Source organism: Medicago sativa, chromosome 4 (genome assembly GCF_051527215.1).
Source record: "Medicago sativa cultivar Bolivia chromosome 4, Bolivia_mono, whole genome shotgun sequence".
NCBI classification, from domain to species: domain Eukaryota; kingdom Viridiplantae; phylum Streptophyta; class Magnoliopsida; order Fabales; family Fabaceae; genus Medicago; species Medicago sativa.
Genome location: NC_140752.1, coordinates 95,751,534 through 95,775,379, shown reverse-complemented (window position 1 = coordinate 95,775,379; position 23,846 = coordinate 95,751,534). Strand labels below are relative to the sequence as shown.

The window sequence follows — 23,846 nt, the reverse complement described above, 5'->3', positions numbered from 1 at the left end:
GTATTTGATTAAATTTATTTTACTCTCAGTAACATAATTAATCCATAATTAAATTTTCTTGGTAAAACTGAAAAAACATCATTAATATAATTTAATAACTTATTGCTAATTCTATTAACATCTCTTAAAAAATATTTTGATTTATTTCTTATATATTTCACACAAAAAAATGCATTGAACCTTATTACCTGAAACAAGAACATCAAACCTCCAACACCAGCCTTTAGCAGATCACAGTAACATTCTATGTTTAATCATATATTCTTTGTCGTCAGATTAAGACTAAAAAAGTTTTAACACCTAGTATAAGTTAGCATTAGTTTCCGCAAATTCCAACTAGAAGAGAGCTAACTATACAGAAAACTTGGCTACTAGTATCATGAAAACAAAAACGACAACCAAAAGACAGAATATTCCTCTTAGTAAGCACCTCTTGAAGCTTTGATGTTTTCATCTTTCCTAGACTTTCTCAATAGTTTCTGCATACAGGCGGCATAAAGATGTCATAATCGTCAGCATGAGGACCCACCACCTTCTTCTTCTTCTCAGCATCTTCAAATTTTGCAGTGACCCATGGCGATGTGCCTACATTTCTTTTTGAATCTGATGCATCTAATGTCAGCACAGACACCGCATCACAAGAGGCAGACCAAGAATGACCACAGGCGATACATTCCAGCTGAACAAGCAGAGCAACAATCAAAAAAACCCGGGTCATTAAAAGTGCATCAGATGAGTTTTTAAATTTTAATTAAATATCGGTAAAGCATTAAGGTGCAAACCATATATCGGTCAGCAACTCCTGCACGGATAATATCCCTTACGCCCACTTTACGCTCTGTGCAAAGTTTGCAGCGAGCATCTGTCATCTGTTTCACAGAAGAAAAGCTAACAGTTAGTCGATAATATTCACACAATTTAATAGATTACATAAGATTATTGGGGTGGAGCAAAAAGTGACCTGCATGTGCTGTTGTTCATCGGGCTCATTCTTGGGTAATTCCTCAGCAGTCAAACCTTCCTGGAGTCCAAATATTTAGTAAACAACCATGGAATCAATAGCCAGATTAATCTTTCAGAAGTTACTGGTAAGAAATTGCTTCATGAAGCTATACGCATCAGTTAAAAACCAAACAGCATAGGAGGCTTTCGAAAACATCTAGCATTTTTGTGATGCACAGATAGTTTTCTGAAAGTGCATTCTGAGATATTTATCTAACACATGAATCATTTTAAGACGTACCAACAATTCCTTTACTACTTCTATCCAACACTTGGAAGGCAAGGAACGACAAAATCTTCGGTTTTAAAGCATCTAAAGTGCTGGAGGTTGTAGATGCAATAAAAAGTTTGTCTTGGAGTTTGTTTTTCGGGAAGAATTTGGGTCCACCTTGCCTCTTTTACGAATGGTTTGAACTACCATTACATTGTATGCTTAGGTAATTTGGTGGTGTTTGTTTAGTTGGTTAGATTTTTTTGGGAGGGTCGAGTACTACTTGTACTTAATGGCAATGCAGTCTATAATCAATCAAAAAATTCTTTGCTGCTACAAAATAAAAACCTATCATGCACTAACTCCAACACTTTTAATTAGTCAGTCTACCTTCAAAACATCATCACAGAAAATAATGACCACATATACCAAAGATATGGATTATAGTACTATTTTATCATCAATTGATCACATATGGCAACCAAATTATTGGTCCAATAATTTGTTGGCCATATGTGATCAATTAACCCAAGAAGGATGCCTCAATGAAAATACAAGAAAGAAAAAAAAAAATCATTGGGTCCAATGCAGGGTGGTCAGTGGTCACCATTGCTAAAGAACATATGATAAGAGTTTTTAGATCTTTCACTAGGATCTGATTAGAAGTTAAGCATGTTCTTAGACCCTTTCTAACTCCCCACCCCCAAGAAAAGGTTGGAACGTTCAAGCATAATACCAAATTTTCTCAGGACATAGGTTCAGTGCTGTCAATAAAATCCAAGCAAAATAATACTCTTTTATTTTACTAGCATTTAAAATATGTTAAAATAGATAAAAATATGTTGAAAATTATAGAAGTTGAACCAGTTGTACTGACTGAACAAAATAATGACAAGAAGCTATCAGATTAGAAATTAATAGTGTAAAATTTACATGAAAACAGTATCATGTGAGCAAAAAACTTTAGAGTTCCAAATGAAGAAAAAAAAGACTGAAAATATATAATTCATCAAATACCTTCAACTCCGTAGATGTCATATTCAATATTTTTGAAGGTTCTAGCTCTCCATTTAATAAACGCCGTAACAGAAATGCATTGTTCTACAAAATAAGGTCAGAAAAAATAAATATAAGCAATCCCATCATAACTTGCAAAATTTGTCTTAGTAAAAATAAGTTAACCAAGAACAATTTGCAAGGCCAGAAGAACCAGCCCCTCAAGACCTTAATTCTATCCTAATATGTCAACTTTGGATAACACAGTAGATGATGTAGATAAAAGCAAAAAAAAACAACACATTGTTTGGGTAACAGAAATGCATTGTTCTGCAAAATAAAGTCAGAAAAATAAAATTATAGGCAAACCACCAAACTGTGAAATTTGGTCTTAAGTAATATAATCAAAAATGTATTCGACTACAAGAAAAAAAAGAAGTCCCACTGTCCAACCTTATACAAAATAAAATGTAGCAGTGGCAAGTGATTTTTTATCTCTAAAGTTTCAAGGACATTGCTCATAAACATTTAAGATTAACGATCCATATTAAAAAGGTAACTCCCAACCTTGAGATTAAATGCTAACTGTCTTAGCTTTTGTCTGTACTTCTGATCATCTGATGAAAATGCATCATGCGAAGCTTTCTCCACAGCAACTACAGCTGGAACAGCAACATCTGGCCAGACAAAAGGCTTGGAATTCTGTAGAGTGAAAAATGGTAAATGCATTATAACCCTCAAGGAAAAGGAAAGCAAATAGAAGATTATGAGAATATAAATAAACCCACACAAGATATCACAAACACAATTGGATACTTCAACAAGTACCTTCAGAACTTTGCCTTTACATTCATTTGCGATTTCTAAACTTTTGCTATTTCCTCCATTGTTGATAGCATCAGAATTGTCACTCCCTTTGTCTTTTTTCTTCATGTCGTCATCGGTATTAAACAAGTATTGAACATTCTGAAGGAGCATCTCCAAACCTTTGTCACGACGGGCATCTCCTGTTAGTGCGTTAAATTTCACTAATATCCAATAATGCTCTGAGGTATTAGCTACACGATTCCCTGGTATTTCAGGTTCCAGAGATTGGACACTCTTTCGAGATGCTTCCTTCTCCTTTGATACATCAAGAGATGAAATACTCTTTTTCTTGAAGTCTCTTTTATTTTTCATCAGATCTTCCTGACCAGCAGGAGCTTCATCAGTCTCAATGTCAGGTAGTTCACCCAAACGTTGAATGGTTTTCTGAACAAGCTCATCAATTTCTTTTTGTTTATCGTCCTTGTAGTCCTTATCAGTTAGATTCCACAATTTCATTGTTTCAAAGTCATACACCTTCTGCACAACAAACCCAGGATGCTGCTTACGATTTGGAAGTTGTTTGTGTGTGGGAACAAAATGCACCACACATGTATGCTTAACAGATTCTGCAGGAACATCGTCTTGGTGGAAACTATAATATAACTCTCTTGTCTCATTTGATTGCCAGGTACCACCTCCTTTTTTTTCAGCTTCATACGGACGGTAAAACCACTGCCCTGTGATCATCAAGGTGTCATTCAGGGATTGTGTAATGTCCTGACAGAAAAACATCTCCGGAATCAGAAAATCGAAAAGCATAAAACTCTATGTTTCGTGAAAGAGGAAGAAATAGCACCCTCTTTGTCCCCCGCGTGAATGAGAAAAGGGGGTTACCATTTACCAAACCCAATATTATAAGTTTATAACATCAATGCAGATCGATCTACTTCACAACATATGTTGTTTTGTATAATAACAAGATAAAATTTAGAGACCTTGTTATTGAAAATTAAAAAAATGAGGACAACGCAACGTGCTAAATCCAGCATGTGCACATTCCAAGGATTGCCATGAACAGAACAGAACAAAACAGGGATGCTAATCTAAAAAATAATGAAATTAGCATGCATTGTCAATAACAGTGTAAAGATCTTTTACACTAAACACAAATAATCTTATGGGTGACTTTTACCGTAGTTCAAATTGAAGGTAACGTTTTTAATGATATGATAATTTATAATTGATTGACAGTGTAAAAAAAATCTTCACACTTGTATATATCAAAACTCATCTCTTAAACATATAAAATTGTGAAAGAATTTAATTAGTATACATTGTGAGTGTAAAATTATTTTACACATGCATCCAACAATGAGTTGTCACGTCAATTAATGAATAAGACAATTCATGTGTTTTCATATTCATTAAATGACGCGGCAACAAATAATTAGATGTATATGTAAAATAACTTTACACTGTCGGTGTATAGTAATTAATGTATTAATCATCAACAAAGGGAATGTGTCACATTTAATTCTGTTAGAATTTATTACTCATTCATTCACCAATGCATAACAGCATACCCATATGATCAGTAAATTCATCATATAATATCTAAGCAGAAATCAAGTGTGATAGCATAAAAAAATGGGTTGCATGTGTAAATAGTATTTGACAAGAAATTCACCTTAATAATGGCCACATACGCCTTTTCATCTTTACCGTCAGGCTCAAGAAGCACAGTATCCTCCTACAGAAAAACAATGTGACGCCAAAAAAACATCATCATCGTCATCAAATTCAAAAAAAACATAAATGAAATTCCATGCATTACCAAGAAATATACTTACAAGTGTGTACTGGTTTCCATCAAATTCAAAGGAATGAAAATGATTGATTCTGTTTTTTCCTCTTCTGGAAACCCTAACTGGTTCGCCAATGGGTTTAGCATCTTCCAATGGCGGCTCCTCTTCTTCTTCTTCTTCTTTTTCCTTCTTCCCGTAAACGTAATCATCGTCATCTTCTTCTTCTTGCAGTTTCATCAGCCTCTTCCTTTTGCGGTGGTGAGAAGGCAAAGTTGAATCGTAGCTGCTGATTGCTTCCATTGTTCACTTCACCGCCGTCGCACCGTCCTCCCGTCGTCACAGTTTCAAAAAGGGGAAACAAAAGTACAATGCACCGTTTTATTCTTATTCTTATTCTTAGAGTGAGTGAGTAAGAATATGGTATGACTTGGGAACTAAGGATGTAGTATAGTCTCATAAATTTTGTTTTATACACGTCATGAATTTCTGTCAAAAAAAAAAAAGGTAAGTTCATGAATATCATTTACTCTAATTTAAAAAATAATAATTAATGATTAGATTAATTATAGTTTGTGATTATATACAAAAAATTTAGGGATAAATTGATGGTCTATTCCAATTAAATAAATAAGAAAAAAATTTATGTAGGTTAAAATATTTAATTGATATACATTTTTGTTTGCGTTAACCCTTTGATTCTTATAGAAAGTCGGCAATCTGAAGTTCAGTTCGTATACTTTTCTTTTACTGAAGGAAGACCGTTGAATGAATGAATTTTTTTTTTGAAGGACCGTTGAATGAATGAAGAGAAAGGAAAGAGAGTAAAAGAAAAAGAAAAAATAATTACGGAAGGAAGACCGTTGAATGAATGATTTTTTTTAAGGAGTTGAATGAATGAAGAGAAAGGAAAGAGAGTAAAAGAAAAAGAAAAAATAATTACGGAAGGACAACCGTTGAATGAATTATTTTTTTTTTGAAGGATCTTTGAATGAATGAAGAGAAAGGAAATAGAGTAAAAGAAAAGGCAAAAATAATTACGGAAGGAAGACCGTTGAATGAATGAATTTTTTTTTTTGAAGGACCGTTGAATGAATGAATGAAAATGAGTGGAAAATGAGATAAATTTTTTATTATGAATGAAAACGCTAGAAAGTAAAAGAAAAAATACATGTAACAATAAAATGACAAAAATAACCTTGTTTAAAAAATTGAAAAACGTAATATTTTTTATTATTATTAAACAAATTTATTGTATTACTTAAAATGACAACCAATTATTTGCAAGTAACGATGCGGATGTGATGACACTGGGTCGTGTATTATTTTATTAGTTGTTTTTATGCACTGTTAATAGAGTTTAGATGAATTTGCATGGTTCTGAAGCTAAATAAGAAAGAAAATAAGGAGACAAGAAAAGCAAAAATTGTGTCGCGATTTTGTACATCGGAGCACGGTTTTGCTGACAATTTCAGGAGTTTTCACTCGACAAAAATCGTTTCAAATCGGGATATGATTTGAGGAGCGCCATGCCTTCAATTTGAATTTATCTAAGAATAAGTAATATCGATGAAATTGCTAAGTAGAGATTAGAATAGTCCCCTATGGATACACATTTAATTATTACTTGGATATAAATTAGTACAATTGCTCGCGCAAAAAAAAATATATAACACTTGCTAAAAATGTATCAAAATTCATGGATTATCTGTTTAACATGTACCCGCGCAAATATGGGATGGATACACGTATCATATTTATTTGAGAAATTCTTTTTCCACCTTATTCACTTCTCATGCGCCCTTCAAATCTATCATTTTAGCCCCGTTTAGATTTTATAATTTGAAGTGTGTTTGATGATTTTCGGATTATAACATTAGAATTGTGCTAACCTAATTTTGTCCGGATTCAACTCAATGTATTAAAATGGTCCGATTTAAAATGACATAATAATTCCTTTCGGTGATGAAAATGACATGATATAAATAGACATAATTTAAAATTGACAACCAACTGACAAAATGAGTGAGTAGTAACAGGTAAAATGTAAACATACATTGTAACGACATCAAGAGAAATCTGAACATGTGATCAACCATGGAAGTTAAAAAACACGTGAAAAACATATTGAACCAGCCAACCTTGTTGACCAAGTCATCATTCATGCTCTGGATTGGTTATGATCATATAATTTGAAATATTGCAAAAAAAAAAAAATTAGATTATATAATCTAAATCATTATCGAATTGTGTAAAAACTTTTGCTATGGAAGGTTTGACAATGCAAATATAGTTTTCATGGTTCACAATACACACAAACATCTATAAATCGGCGTGGTTGGTTCGTTTGTAAACCACATCATAGAACTTACATACAATTATTTGGTAGATATGAACACCAAGTTAGCTACTATTTACTACAACGGGAAGAAACTAATAAGTTTAGGGTCCGTGTTGATGTCACATTATCTGACTTGAAGGAACGGTTAGAACAAATTAATTGTCGACTCAACCACAAAGACACAAGGAGGGTGGATAGTGTTGAGTATTGTTGTCCATCAACCGACTCAGTTGGAAGCGTCCAGTTCACCAAAATAAAGCTAAAAAACAACGACGACATGAAACCACGTTCTCTATCAATGGTCAATACAACTTAAAAGGATCGATCGAGTTAGACGCTTCCTTAATCATAAAATTTCATGATATTCAAAAAACTTTGATTTGACTAGGGACCTACGAAGAAATCATTAGTTGTATAAATTGATATGATAAAGGACTTCGTTTTGCTGATTTGTATACTTATTTGCTTGTTAATTATGTTGTTTTAATCCATCAAGTAAGTTCATGAATGATTAGATTAATTATAGTTTATGATTATGTACCAAAAAATAATAGTTTATAATATATGAATGATTAGATTAATTATAGTTTATGATTATGTACCAAAAAATAATAGTTTATAATTATTTATTATATTTTTTTTTTTTGTCAGGTAGTCTATTGGCTAGAATTCACCTTATAATAAGTAGGGTGTCTGGGGTTCGAACTCCGGCCCCTGCATATAATAATGCATTGTCCTACCAAGTGAGTTATGCTCACGGGACATTATTTATTATATTTCTATAAAATATGGATTAAATTGGAGAAAATGGTAACAATTAAATAAACACTCAATTCGTATGGATAAAATTAATGATTTATTCCAATTAAATAAATAAGAAAAAACTCATATACTGGTTAAAATATTTAACTCCTATATACTTTGTTTTTTTTAACCCTCGAATTTTTAGGAGAAAGAGCATAGTAGTCAAGAATTCATTTCATATACACTTTTAGTGTAAAGAGATTTAAGACTTGCTAATAATACATGGAACTAATCTATATTTGTTGAAATATTTTAAGAACTAATTTTAAAAAATGACATTATTCTTTGTTTGGATGAAAAAATAAAGTTAAAGAAAAGAGAGTGAGAGGAAAGATATTTTATTCTTTTGATGGGAGGAAAGAATGTTGAATGAATGAAAGTGAGTTGAAAATGAGTGGAAGTGAGATGAATTTTTTATTAGAAGTGAAAGTGGATAGAATGTGAAAGGAAAAAAACACACGTAACACTAAAATGACAGAAATACAATTGTTTAAGATATCAAGAAAAATAGTTTAAGTATTTTTTGGGTACATGTATTTTTTTTTTAGAGGAAGTATTTTTTATTGTAGTACTTAAAAAAAAGAACCGATTATTTGCAAATAAAACTAATTACCATAAGTTTTTGCTTTTAAAAAACGAGTTTAATTCATTTGCAGGTCCCCGAACTAATTAGAACCTTAATATCTACGGAATCAAGTATGTTTCTTCTGCTCCTCAAGTGTCTTCATTGTTCCTCTTTACTGACGAACCAAACAAGACAAAAACATACAATTAGAATAATAAAATTAAATTTTTCGAAAAATGAAAATGAAATGGAATGGCAATGCATGAGGAGAAGGTTTAATAACAATGGAGATTATCCAAATTACGTGGGGATTTTTTTACGATTAATAAGTTTACTTGATCTTTTTTTTTTTTTTTTAAAGAAGTTTACTTTTGTTTCTCTTGTTTATCCTCAATAACATCTAATTATTGTCTATAGAGAAATGTTATCAAGTGTCACGAAACACTTTTCAAAGACCTTAAGTAGTAAGTATTTATGAAAATGCATGTAATTTTTTTTTTTTTTTTGGCAAAAGTAATGCAAAGAGCATTACCCAAAATTCATTGAAAAGAAAGAAGAAAAATACAAAAGCGAAGGGGAACTAGGTCAACACCTCCTTAAAAGGAAACAAACCGGAAATTAGGCAAACAAAGCCTGTTTCTAGAGTAATCAGACAAAATACTACCAGGAACTAAGGGGAACCAAGCAAAGACAGCGCTAGACCAATGTTAGCCAAACCATCTGCACAAGAGTTCCCCTCCCTATAGATACGAGTTACAAAAAAAATCATATTCTTAATTAACTCTAGGCAATTAATCCATCTGTTTCTCAGCTCCCAAGCAACATGAGACTTCTTTTTAAAAGCATGCAGGACCAGTTGAGAATCTGTTTCTAACCAAAGACTATGCCATCCCTTATCATATGCAATTTCAATAGCCAGAATTGCAGCATGTAACTCAGCAATGTAAGCAGAAGTAGTGGAAAGGTTTTGAGCAAAGCTACCTAAACAGGTTCCATCAGCAATCCTAAAAATACCTCCACAAGAAGATTTCAGAGGATTTTTGGTGAGAGCTCCATCAGTATTAACTTTAACCCAATGAAAGATTGGAGGTTGCCATATGACTTCTTTGATCAGGGGAGCTCTAGGAGGATGAATATCAACCTTGAAATATTTCAGCAGAGTGAACTCAAACATGTCTCCTGCAAAAGTCTTTCTAGTGTTGTTACCAGAGATAGACACATTTGATATGATTTGACTAAGCACAGTTCTCCATTGGATGATTTTATTGTGATATCTAGCTTGATTTCTGCAGTACCAAATAGTGTTGAAAATATTGACAATGCAGGCTTTGACAACTATAAGACATTGTGGTTTCCAATGAGTACCACAAGCAGTCCAAACATCCTTGAAATCAGTGAACTGACAACTTCTATTTAGAATGCTGGCCAACCAATTCCAAAGCTTGACAGCTAAAGGACAGTGAAGAAACAGATGCTGAGTGGATTCAGAATCTGAGTAACACAAATTGCAAACAGATGCCAAAGTGCAGCCTCTATTTATCAAGTTTTCATCAGTAGGCATTCTGTTGTGCATGATGCGCCAAACTAACAGAGATTTAGAAGGAGGGATATCTGGGGACCAAACATACTTTGCCCAAGGGATCTTTGGATGAACATTAGACTTAAACAAATAGGCATCTTTAAAGGACATGTCACCTGATTGAGATTTCTTCCACACCAAGCTATCCTCTATATGAACCCTAGGAATAGTCACTTGATGAACATGTTGAATCAATTGAGGGAAGCGCAGTTGAAAAGAATCTGGGAAGCTCCACTGAGAACCAGAAATGAAGTCACAGACTAAAGCTTGCAGATGCTCTCTTGTATGAAGATCAAAATTAAGGACATTTGAAAAGGAGTCAGTACACCAACAGTCATTCCAAAAGCTGATTTTTTCTCCAGTACCAACATTCCAGAAAGAATTTTCAATGATTGTTGAGTGTTCAGATTTAATGTTACTCCATAAGGAAGAGTATATATGGTATTTCACAGGTTTCCTCTGTTTGATAACTCTGCTCTTTAGGACAGTGGCCCAGGCATCTGTTGAATTAATCAGCTTCCAGCAGAGATTAAGGTTGGAGGCCTCATTCAATGTTGAAATAGACCTTAACCCTAAACCACCTTCATCCAATGGCAAACAAACTCTCTTCCAGGCAACAGTTACCAACTTCCTCTTCTCAGAATCACCAGACCAAATGAAGTTTCTAATACACCTTTCAATGTCTTTGATGAGGGAAACAGGCCAATCACAGACTGAGATGCAGTGAACAAGCATGCTTTGAATAACTGAATTAATCAATTGAACTCTACCAGCTATAGACAAAAGAGAAGCCTTCCAAGAAGCCAGTTTGAGCTTAATCTTATCATATAGAGGATGGAAATATGCAGTCTTAGGCTTACCTCTGAAAATTGGCACTCCCAGATACAAAAAAGGCAAAGTTCCAATGCTGAAACCCAGTAAATGAGACAGATGAGCAAGTCTGGAGTTAGAGATTGAACCTGCATAAATGGTAGACTTTGAAGGATTTATCACTTGACCAGAACTTTCAGCATATTGAATAAATAGAGATTTAAGAGCTTGAATGCAGGAAAGTTTGGATTTGCAAAAGATCATCACAATATGTAATCAATATATTGGGAATCGAAATATTTGACTTTTATGAAGAATAATTACTTATTTTAGAATGTGCTCCGGGAGAACTCGTTAACAAGACTCATATTTATATGTTGGTCATGATTTTGAGATAATTCATGCCTAATTATATGTTGATGCTAATAATATTAACATTTGTTTAAATTTATTTTTGATATTTCACAAAAAATATATACCTGATAGATTACCTCAATCGTCAACATCACAACCCAATACCCATTATTCGCTCTGTGACTTTGAGGGAAGTTGATAATATATATATGGGTCTTGTTTTTTTTTTTTTTGACAAAATATATATGTATGGGTCTTGTTAACAAATGTCTCTGGGACACTCTTTAAGAATCCAAATTTAGCAATTATTTTTTCAAAAAATCAATTATTATAATTTTCAATGCATTGAATACACAACTTTTCATAAAAACTTACCATTTAAAGGGGAATGGACTGTCTCCTGTGTAAATGCCTCTGGTTTTCTCCTGACAAGCAATCTCAACCCTTCATTTTCTTTTAATGAAAATCAATGACTATTAATAAACACAATTAAATTTCATTGGTTTTGTCTGCTTCATTTCTCTCCTTCCTCACGGATCCCTTTCTTCAAAATCGCTCCATAGTTTAACAGGTAAAATACCAGAAAGAAAGTCATACCAATTGCTGGAATTATACCAACTGTCATGACAATTGCTTGTTGGAAGAGTTATGTTTTGGTTATTTTGTCATGCTAATTCTGACCAAATGGGATGCTGTTAGTCAACTAAAATGGAATTAAACATGTAATGTGTGAAAGATCCAAAGCAATTAAACATGTAATGCTGCTACAACAATGCAGAAACCAACACCTTACACATTGCAGAAACCAACATCTACACTGATATAACAGTATAGAAACCAGCTGCTACAATAATGCTGAACTTGACACGTCATACATGCTATTTGGAACAATAGTTTCCTATGTAAAAGCAATACATACAAGTAGGGGTGTTCAAAACCGAACCAACCCAATAGAAAAACCGCAAACCAAACCAATCCAAACCGAAACCGCAAAAAACCGCACTTGGTTCGGATGAATTCGGATGACGTTTGCACTGAACCGCGCGGTTCGGTTCGGTTTGCGGTTTGCATCTCAGCAACCGAACCGAACCAAACCGAACCGCAAGAATAATAAATATTACTTAAACATGTACTAGCTCAATTACATAGCTCAAGAATAATCTCTTTTGATTCGATTTTTCCATTGTTGCACCATCAGGTTCGATTCTAATTCATTTCCATCTCTTTCAATTTATTTCCATTGATGAATTTGTTTCCTTTACTTCCCAATAATTTGTTTCCTTTACTTTCCAATAATTTGTTTCATGCTTATGTTTCTTCTTAATTTTACCTATTTTGATATAAGTTTTACCTAATATTTTATCATATAAACAACAAAATAAAATGTCATATGTTTATTTTGTAACAAGTTGACAATATTAGAGTTAATGTAATATTTTTTTATCTCACGATAAACCGCACAAACCGAACCAATCCAAACCGCATTGGTTTGGTTTGGTTTGGTTTGGATAAGTTTTTAAAAATCAACCGAACCAAACCAAACCGCATGCTTTTTTATCTCGCGGTTTGGATGACTTTTATGCTCAAAACCGAACCAAACCGCACCGTGAACAACCCTACATACAAGTAAATTTAACTTGAGAAGTTAAAATACATATTTCTTAGTTGAACAAATTAATAGATGAAAGAAAAAGGACCAATTAAAATAAATACTATAACAATCAACGGCAAGAGAGACGACGAAAAACAACAAATGGATGTTGCAACAGAGAGAGGACGTTAACCACCGGTACCAGAGACAATGGCAACGACGACGAAAAACGAACAAAGCACACGATAACAATCAACAGAGCACGATGATGACATCAGCCAAAGAGCACACAACGACAACACCAACAAATAGCACGCAACAACAACGTCAACTGGTAACACGCGACGGCAACATCAATATAGATGGTGTTCACTGGGTTGTGTTGTTATTATTGAAGAAGATGAAATGATTTAAATGTTTTACAGGAAAGTGGGTCTCGTGAGGGAAGAAGGTTGGGAAATGAAATAGACATGTGATTTAATTGTTAGCCGTTGATTTTCATTAAAAGGAAATGAAGGGCTGAGATTGCCTGACAGGAGAAAACTGGAGGCATTTACACCAGAGACAATCCATTCCCCATTTAAAGTGCTTAAAGAGTGCCCGGGGGCACTCGTTAACATTTCCCTATGTATATATATCCTCGTCAAGTCAACATCCATTTGTTGTCAAAACTAGTTTCCACCGAAAAATTATCCAAACTAGAAGATAACGAACTACACGGCATTTTGCAACTAGTACTATCATTCCAAACAAAAGTGATATCCAAAAGTTGTCCAAACTAAAAGATAACTATACACAACCTACTGGTACTATCATTCCAAACAAAAGTGATATCCAAAAGATAGAATACTCCTCCTAGTCAGCACGTCTTGAAACTTCGATGTTTTCATCTTTCCTGGAAACAGGCGGCATAAAGATGTCATTGGTCTTGTCAGATTCACGGGGACTTGCCAGCTTCTTCCCAACATCAAATTTCGCAGTTGCCCATGGGGCCGTGCCTACATTTCTTTTTGAGTCTGATGCATCTAAGGTTAGCACAGACACCGCATCACGAGAGGCAGACCAGGAATGACCACAAGCTATGCATTCCAGCTGAACAAGCAGAGCAAAAGTCAAACCGAAGTCATAAAAAGCGCAGGAGATGAATTTGATATTTGAAATATCAGTAAAGCATTAAGGCGCAGACCATATATCGGTCAGCATATCCTGCACGGATAATATCCCTCACGCCAACTTTTTGCTCATCGCAAATTTTGCAGCGAGCATCTGTCATCTGTCTCACCAGTAGAAAAGCCAACATTCAGTAGATAATATTCACACAATTTAACAGATAACATAAAATTGTTGGGATGGAGCAAAAAGTGACCTGCATGTGTTGTGGCTCATCGGGCTCATCCTTGGATATTTCCTCAGCAGTCAAACCCTCCTGGAGTTCAAATATCCAATAAATAACCACAGAATAACCAGATTAATCTTTCCAAAGTTACTAGAAAGAACGTGCTTTGTGAAGCTATAGCTATTTCATGATATGCTTCAGTTAAAAAACAAACAGCACATGAGGTTTTCAATTTCAAAAACACCCCCTATCCTTTTTCTAAAACACGCCAGTTTTCTAAAAGTGTGTTCTGATAAACTTATCGAACACTTAAATCATTCTAAGATGTAACCCCAATTCATTTACTAAGTTCAGCGCAGTAGAATCGACCTTCAAAACATCACAGAAAATAATTAACACATATATGACAGATTTACAACTGAAGTAGCTCATTTTCAATTAATTATAGTGCTATTTTATCATCCATTAATCACATACGGCCAACGAATTAACGTACTGCTGATTTACCCTAGAATGATGCATCCATGAAAATACTACAAGAAAAACAAAACGTTAGATCCAATGCATGGTGGTCACCATTGCCAAGGAAAGTAACATAAAGGTTTTTAGATATTTTACTAGGATCTAATCTGATTAAAGGTCAAACAAGTTTTTAGACCCCTTCTAACTCCCCACCCCCAAGAAAAGGTTGGAACATATATAATACCAATTTTTTGTCAAACGGTGTTAACGAGAGTAAGCAATAATCATGGCTGTCAATAAAATTCAAGCAGAAGTATATTCTTTTTTACTAGCATTTGAAATGAGTTAAAATAAATAAAATATGTTCAAAATTATAAAGGTCGAACCAATTGTATTGACTGAACAAAATATTTACAAGAAGCTATCAAATTAGAAATTAATAGCGTACAAAAAACAACATATGAGCAGAGAACTTCAAAGATGTAAATGCAAAATAAAATAAAAAGCTGAAAAGATGGCATTCATTAAATACCTTCAATTCAGTAGGTGTCATATTCAATATTTTTGAAGGTTCTAGCTCTCCATTTAATAAACGGCGTAACAGAAATGCATTGTTCTGCAAAATGAGGTCAGAAAAAATAAATATGGGCAACCCATCACAACTTGCGAAATTTGTCTTAGTAAAAATAAGTTAACCAAGAACAGTCTGCAAGGCCCGAAAAACCAGCCCCTCAAAATCTTAATTCTATCCTAATATGATAACTTTGGATAACACCTTAGATGATGTGAATCGAGGCAAAAAAAACACATTGTTTGAACTCATCACTGAACTTAAAAGGCATCCACCGTTAGTTGACCACATCATTCTGAATGCTAAAAGTTCACTCAAATTACCCCCTGTTTAAAGCTCAAAGAAAAAAATTTACAATACAAACAAACACAGATGTATTTTAAGAAACTATAGCACATATTCACATATCAAAATATGAAATGATATTAACTGCTGCAGAAATAGAAAAGAAAGCAATCCATACAACAGAAATAGTAAATCAGTAGTAATTCATCAGTATGTGACCTATGGACATACATAACCCAGTTTAGATGGTACTATTTTATTAGACATTAATCTCCTGGTGATTATTTTTTAATAATAAGTAATATAATAAAAAAAACCTATTCAACTACAACAAAAAAAGTCCCACTGTCCCACCTTATCCAAAATCATATGTAGTGGTGACAAGTGATTATTCATCTCTTAGGTTTCAAAGACAGCGCTGAAAAACATTTAAGGTTAATAATCCATATTGAAAAGTAACTTCCAACCTTGAGATTAAAGACTAGCTGTCGTAACTTTTGGGTGTACTTCTGATAATCTGATGAAAATGTATGGTATAGAGCCTTCTCCAGAGCAACTACAGCTGGAACAGCAACATCTGGCCAGACAAAAGACTTGGAATTCTGTAGAGCGAAACAATGGTAAATGCTGAAGTCATTATAACCCTCAAGGAAAAGGAAAACAAATAGAAGATTATGAGAATATGAATAAACCCACACAAGAAATCACAACCACAATTGGGTACTTCAAGAAGTACCTTCGGAACTTTGTCTTTAGATTCATTTGCTATTCCTACACTTTTGTCATTGCCTTCATTGTTAATAGCATCAGAGCGGTCACCACATTTGTCTTCTTTCTTTTTGCTCTCATCAGTGTCAAACAAGTATTGAACATTTTGAAGCAACATCGCCAAACCCTTGTCACGATGGCTATCTCCTGTTAACGCATTAAAATTCACTAATATGCGCTGATGCTCTGTGGTAATAACTGGACAACTCCCTGGTGTTCCAGGTTTCAGAGAGTGGAGACTCTTTCGAGATGTTTCATCCTCCCTTGAAACATCAATAGCTGAAATACCCTTCTTAAAGTTTCTTCTATTTTTAATAAGATCTTCCTGATCAGCAGCAGCTTCATCAGTCTTGATGTCAGGTAGTTCACCCAACCGTTGACGAGTTTTCTGAACAAGCTCATCAATTTCTTGTTGATTATTGTCTTGATAGTCCTTATCAGTTAATTTCCACAATTTCAATTCATCTGTGTCATACACCTTCTGCACTATGAACCCGGGATGTACCTTACGATTTGGAAGTTGTTTGTGTATGGGGACAAAATGCACCACACACTTATGCATAACAGATTCTGCAGGAACCTCATCTCGGTGGAAACTATAAAACAGCTCTCTGGTGTCAACGGATTGCCAGCTACCACCTCCCTTTTTTTCTGCTTCGTCTGGACGGTAAAACCACTGCCCTGTGATCATCAAGCTTCCATTTCCATTTATGGATTGTGTGATGTCCTGACAAAAAAACAACTCTGGAAATCAGAAAATGGAAAGGTGTGCGTATAACTCTACATGTTATAAAAGAGAAGGGAATAGCACCCTATCTGTCCCCACATGTAAAGGAGAAAAGAAAGGGGAATAGCAAACCCATAATTCTATTTTATAACGTCAAAGCTGATCAATCTGCTTCACAGCATATGTTGCATTATATAACAATGCGACAAAATTTGGAAACCTTGTTATCAAAAGCCAAGAAATGAGCACAACACTACATGCCAAATCCAGTATGTGTACGTGCCAAGAACAAAACATGGAAGCTAATCTAAAAATTAATTTAATTAGCATGCATTATCAATGACAATATAAAATCTTTACACTAATCACAAATAATCCTTTATGTGATTTTCAAGGTAGTTAGAATTAAAGGTAACATCTTCAACAATGTGACAGTTTATAATGGATTTATAGTGTAAAAAAATCTTCACACTTACAGCATATCAACACTAATTTTACAAACATTAAACACGTACAAATGTGAAATAGAAAAATAATGTATTAATTATCAACAAAGGGAATATATTCCTTCAGAAAAAAAAAAAAAAACAAAGGAAATATATCACGTTGACTCGGTATTTATTACTTATTCGCCAATGCAAAACAAACAGCATACCCAGATGATCACTAAATTCATAATACGCAAGCAGACATAGAACTACAATGTTCCAAACCAACATATATATATATATTTTCAAAAAACAAGGCATAGTTAAATAAAGTACTAGTAGTATGTAACAAGGAATTGACCTTGATAATTGCGACATACGGCTTTTGATCTTTAACCTCGGGCACAAGAAGCACAGGGTCCTCCTGCAGAGACATTAATAAGTTGCAGAATCACTTCACACAAACAGAAAATATGAAACACATTTCGCAAACCCTAATAGTGACAAGTTGTCATACACTACTAAATATTCAATTAAGAAGCTTAAATTACACGATAATATTGATTATAAGAAAAGTAATAAAATAAAAGTGAAGAGAAGATGATATACGAGTGAATATTGGTCTCCATCGAAGTCGAAGGACTGAAAATGCTTTTTTTTGCCTCTTCCTTTTCCAGAAAACCTAACGGGTTCACCAATGGGTTTAGCGTCTTCAACTGGAGATTCTTCCTCTTCTTCTTCTTCTTCTTCTTCTTCTTCTTTTTCACTGGACTGTTCCTCTTCTTCCTCCTTCTCAGCCTCGTCACTCGGCTTCATTTTTTCTTCTTCTTTTTGGAGCTCCATCTTCCTTTTGCCTCCGAGGTTGGAAGGAGTCGGTTGTGGTGTGTTGTCTTCATCGTCGTCACTGGTTGCTGCTACTAATCGTCGTCGAGTAACCATTGTTTGTTGTGAGATTCAGAGAGTGGAATTGGAAATGGAAATGGAAATTGAATGGCCACACACAGACAGTGTACTAATTTTACTGCGTCAGTGTATATTTCTTCTATTTGTATTCCATTTTTGCTGTTGATTTGATGCATCACGTTTTATGTTTTGGATTTTTGCCGGATATAGATGCACAACTGTAGCGCACCGTTTTGATTCTTGCAAATATGGTAAGAACGAATATATATTCTCGCTAATTTTATTAGCATACAAAAAAATTATTTTAAACTTATTTGAATACGCTAGAAAAACTCTTTTAAAATTCAATTAGTTAGTAGTAATTTTGTCAAAAAATAAAAATTAGTTAGATAGACTTTTATTCGTAGTTCATTTTTTGTCTTAAAAAAAAATAGTAATTCATATTTTGAGTAGACTTTTATTAGTTATTCATATGCATCGTTAAAAAATATCTAAGAGAAATACATATTTTTTCAGAGGATAAGAGAAATTTATATGTTCATAAGTCCTAACTCAACTAGAAAAAAATGTAAAATTGTTAAATTGAATGTCGTGATCGTGGTTTGAACCTTGACGTCTCTATTTGGTGTTTGTGTGAGTTTTAACGATTATTTGTCATTTCATTCATATAAAAAAAAAATATACTCGCTTCAGTCATTTTCATAAGATACAAAGTGGTCCACGAAAGTTGATGTACTTGGTTCATAATATAAATCAGATACATTAATTTTGTTGATCAGTTTGTCTCATATAAATGAGAGAGTATATATCAATGTGTGTGTGTGTGTGTGTAAAATGCAGAGTTAGTTCCTAGCAAAAATTAATGTCCAAATTAGTCTGACAAATTTACATCAATGACGAACAAGTCCTTCGGTGAGGGAGAAAAAAGCAAGACGTTGTTGACATTTAGGGTTTTTACAGGGTATTAGAGTAACAACTCGAAGGAAGTTGAAGCCTTTTCGTTTTCATTTCCCAACAACTCTGCCATTGTTTCCAAGAAAACGACTACAATTCGTACCCTCTCCGCCTCCATTTCAGTTATGATGGAGGAAACGTATGGAAAATTGTCGGCCTCCAGCCTGATAATGCACAAGTGAAGAAATGACGTGGCTCATGAGGTGACGGTGAAGATTAATATTCATAACCCGAATTATTGGGTGAAGCATCTTCCTAAATTTATGGGCTCTATGGTGTCCATGTCCACGTTCATATGGAATATTACTAATACTTTTTACGATTTAGTGGATACTCTGACGCTGAAATAAGAGAAATAAAACTCAGGACGTCGAATTGTGTGCTGCCTCTTGTCTTACCTTGTTCACACTTTATGTGACCTTCATCACTTGTAAAAAAAAATGTCATAGCTGGGAGTATATTCCATAAATATATTGAAGAATGTAAACAATGAGTTGCAAACGAACTTGATCGAGGTAGGTGATGCCTCAAAACTAAATAAATTGAAGTATGAGAATGAGAAGTCGAGAAATGAAAAGTCTATTGTTGAAAAGAGAATTAAAAACCTAAAAAGGATGTTGAAATCTGAAAGTAAATCATATGATAGTGCTAGAAAAGTTGTTGTTGATGCGAAGACTCAAGTTGAGGGAATAAAGCTCCAAGTCAAAGGTTTGAAATGAGAGGTACAAAAGATGAATAAATACAATGGTTCCTTGAAGGAATAGGTGGGTCCATGAAGAAGCTCATCGTTGACCTGAAATAGGCTAACCATGACCATGATGGGAAAAGGGTTTTGAACTTTTTCGTTGGACTTGTTAACATTTCAAATTGGCGGTCCTTAAAAAAAACATTTTAAATTCGCAAAGATGGCAAAGATGTAAGCTTTTTATTTGAGGATTGTTGTCGGAGTTGAAGATGTTGATTGCACATCTAAATTTTTATGCATTAGGATGCATGTCTAGTTTTTTTTTTTTTTATTCATTCATGAAAATCTGAGTTTTTTTTAAGAAATTTCTGAATTTTATTGTTGTGAAAAAAATAACATAATTTTTGTTAAAAAAAACACTCTTTAAATGTTCTAAATTAAAAAATAAATTTTGAATTTTTTTTTTAAAATTTTTGAATACATTGAATACTCAAATTTTCACTGTACTCGTTAGATTTTTCATTTTTAAAACACCTCCCACACGCAAAGAAAGACGTTAGCTATGTGACTAATATTTGTGGACTTTGGCAACTAGTTTCGCCTTTGGATTGGTGGAGAGAATATTGGTTTACTCTTCTAGAACTTGTGCATGTTGCCGTTGCTATCATCATCTTCGTGCAATCGTGCTTGATTAACATGTGTAAGTGTTCATAATTCGCATAAGTACATTTTTGTAGTTGCAGATTTTATACTACTTTTCTTTCAAAGCCGCCGTTGATTGACAAGGGGGAACTGTTCTCAATTTCAACAATTATTTTTTACAATTAGTTTCAAGTTCAACAATTAAACAAACACGTTTTAGAGAATTTTGTGTGATTTTTAATTAAAAAATGGTATAACAAATAATTATATCGAGAAGACTATTGGAACAAGTGTGAAAATTTGGAGTTAAGAAAGACCAAACACGCCAAGTCTTATATTAGATAAAATCGAAAGAAAAAAAAGTCATATATATATATATATATATATATATATATATATATATATATATATGGGTTATGATAGAAGACACCTTTTGTGAAGGTGTCTTTTATCAAGTTACTCTATGACAGGGACGGACCCACATAGAGAGCTATGTGGGCCAAGGCCCTCACACCAATTTTAATTTTTTCATTCATATATATGTTTCTTGGTTGGTTTAGCTTGCAGTTTGACTCTTAGTTATGGTCTCTTTCTCTTTAATATCATATATTTATAAGTATAATAAAATATAATAATAGGGTAATGATCATTTTGGTTTCTAAATGTGTAGCAAATAGTCACAATAGTCCCTAAATGCAGGGACGGACCCACATAGAGAGCTATGTGGGCCAATGCCCTCACACCAATTTAAATTTTTTCATTCATATATGTTACTTGGTTGCTTTAGCTTGCAGTTTGACTTAGTTATGGTCTCTTCCTCTTTAATGCCATATATTTATAAGTATAATAAAATATAATAATAGGGTAATGATCATTTTGGTTTCTAAATGTGTAACAAATAGCCACAATAGTCCATAAATGTATCAAAATAGTCATTGATTGTGCACTTTGTTAGTCAAAAATAGTCTTCTTTGTAGCATCACATTATTGTATGTATGTGTAAAATAATTATACACCGATAGAGTACGCTAATTAAATTCATTCCAATATTTTATTCTTCTTTTACTTGGTTTGATTTTTTAAAACATACTTAGTTTAATATTTTAAACCTAAATTGAATTTACTTATTCATTATTTTAAATACTGCCCTCACTCCTCAAATTTTCTGGATCCGTCACTGCTCTATGAGCATTTGTTAAAAGACACCAACTACTTTTTATGAAGGTGTCTTTTATCAAAGTTATAACTAAAAAAGTGAAAATCACACCTTAAGGTGTGACTTGATAAAAGACACCACACTACTTTTTATGAAGGTGTCTTGTAACATAACCCTATATATATATATATATATTTCTTCAAAAAAAAAAATATATATATATATATATATATATAATATTTGATAGATCAGAAGTCCTCGCTAGCTTAACTTAGTTGATATGGATAATGCATAAAATATGCAAGGTCCGGGGTTCAAACCCTGGCCACCACAAAACCCTGGCCACCACAAAAAAAAAAAATATAGTAGAGAGTGTAGCCGTTGCAATACTCACTTTTGCGAATGGAATGAACACTCACAAAAATGTGTGTGTGCGCGCCTCTCTCTCTATATGCATATATATAATACTCAAAAATGTTAAATTAATTAATTAATTCTAACATTAAAAGTGCCTTTTTAATTTTCAAATTTCATTCTGAACTATTTTGGTACCCAATTAGAAATATTACGGTACTCGTACTAAAATATTTTGATACCTAAATTAAAATATTATGGTACTTAATCTGAAATATTCTGATATTCGATCTAATAGGCGTGTTAATTGTCTTAAAAATAGCGGCTTGATCGTGACTTAAACCAACAATAACTTTAGTGACTGTTTTTTTTTTTAAATTGATTTTGAAAATCCAAAATACAACAATTTCAAAAATCTAAAAACAACACGAACATGCTCTCTTTTGTCAAAAAACACGAATATACTCTCTAAAAAAACTTTTTTCAGCTTACTATTTTATTGATTAAAATTTATATAATCATGTCATTTTTTATGAAATAAATCATATCAAATTTTTGTACCCATTGTCACACATTTAAATTATTGATAGTTGTTTGATCAAAATCAAACAATTTGATTCAACCTCATTTTCTTTTGCATTGTAAAATCTATGTTCACTTAACAATTTCATGTTTTGATCAAACATCCACCAATATTTCAAATCCTCAAGCTTAGAAAATTTCTCCACTGAAAATCAAAATTTTCAAAATGTGGAGTTATAAATAGAGATTCCCATCATCAAAATGTTGGATTGAACTTCAGTGTCATCGAGCCGGGAAATGCGTCAGCCATTTCCAATCACACATTGCCACGAGTCCAACTTTGTTTTAAAAAAAAAGATATTTTTTTAGAGGAGAGGGAGAAATGGTGAAAGAAAGAGAAAGGGAAGACATAGAGAACAAGGGAGGTGAGATAATCGAAGAGGTTTCCGACAAGAGAGAGACCAAATGATAGGGGATGATTCTGATCTGAACGAGGGAGGTGACAATGAGTTTGGTCACATAAGGGAGGTTGGTCGGAGAGGTTTTTCAGTGAGAGAGGGTGAACATGGAGCGGGAAGGTCGGAGAGAACGAGGGGGAAAGCGAACGGTGGTCGACTTGTGAATGAAAAGGGTGGATGACAATGTTTGGCTAGTGGCACAACAAAGACGACGAAATGAGTTTAAAGAGAGGTTGCGTTCCCTTTCTTCCTGATTTTTCAACGCCTTCCTCTTTCTTTCATAGTGTTTTTTTTAATAATAAATATTAAAAATTTGGACACATAGCGATCATGATTGGAGAACTACAAGTGCATTTCCCACCACAATAGCTCCAAAGTGCGAAGCTAAAATGTAAATGTTAGATATGAATGATAAGCACCACATAACATTTATTCACACAACTTTTAGTTTTCAAGCGAAGCTAAAATGTAAACGTTAGATATGAATGATAAGCACCACATAACATTTATTCACACAACTTTTAGTTTTCAAATTTAAATTTAAACGAAGTTGTTTAATCTAAGAATATTGATTTTTCACGTAGAATTAAGTCTTACTAACCTAAATTACACATGAAGTCTTTTAAGTTATCTAATTACAACATCATGATCCTTTTCCCTAAAAAAAACATTATGATATTTTAAGTTTTTTCGTACCACTTACGTCCTTTAAGTTATTTAATTGTAACATGTT

The 23,846-nt window shown here is 33.4% G+C and overlaps 2 protein-coding genes across 3 annotated transcripts; both read right to left on the bottom strand.

Moving 5' to 3' along the window:
* Positions 1-160: 160 nt before the first annotated feature.
* LOC146934169 (ASI1-immunoprecipitated protein 3-like) lies at positions 161-5,263 on the bottom strand. The gene is made up of 8 exons (XM_085706029.1): positions 4,867-5,263; positions 4,704-4,766; positions 3,038-3,793; positions 2,777-2,911; positions 2,231-2,314; positions 962-1,021; positions 783-869; positions 161-679 (listed from the first exon to the last, which is right to left on the bottom strand). Exons 1-8 carry the CDS (start codon positions 5,119-5,121, stop codon positions 470-472), a joined length of 1,650 nt encoding a protein of 549 aa, XP_085562155.1. The 5' UTR covers positions 5,122-5,263; the 3' UTR covers positions 161-469.
* Positions 5,264-13,414: 8,151 nt separating this feature from the next.
* LOC146934168 (ASI1-immunoprecipitated protein 3-like) lies at positions 13,415-18,521 on the bottom strand. Of its 2 annotated transcripts, XM_085706027.1 has the most exons (8): positions 18,049-18,521; positions 17,801-17,863; positions 16,253-17,011; positions 15,984-16,118; positions 15,193-15,276; positions 14,229-14,288; positions 14,049-14,135; positions 13,415-13,954 (listed from the first exon to the last, which is right to left on the bottom strand). In XM_085706027.1, the coding sequence occupies exons 1-8, from the start codon at positions 18,376-18,378 to the stop codon at positions 13,718-13,720; spliced, it is 1,755 nt and encodes a 584-aa protein (XP_085562153.1). In that variant the 5' UTR covers positions 18,379-18,521; the 3' UTR covers positions 13,415-13,717. The 2 variants fall into 2 exon arrangements, with proteins under 2 accessions (XP_085562153.1, XP_085562154.1); XM_085706028.1 differs by lacking the exon at positions 15,193-15,276.
* Positions 18,522-23,846: the final 5,325 nt, after the last annotated feature.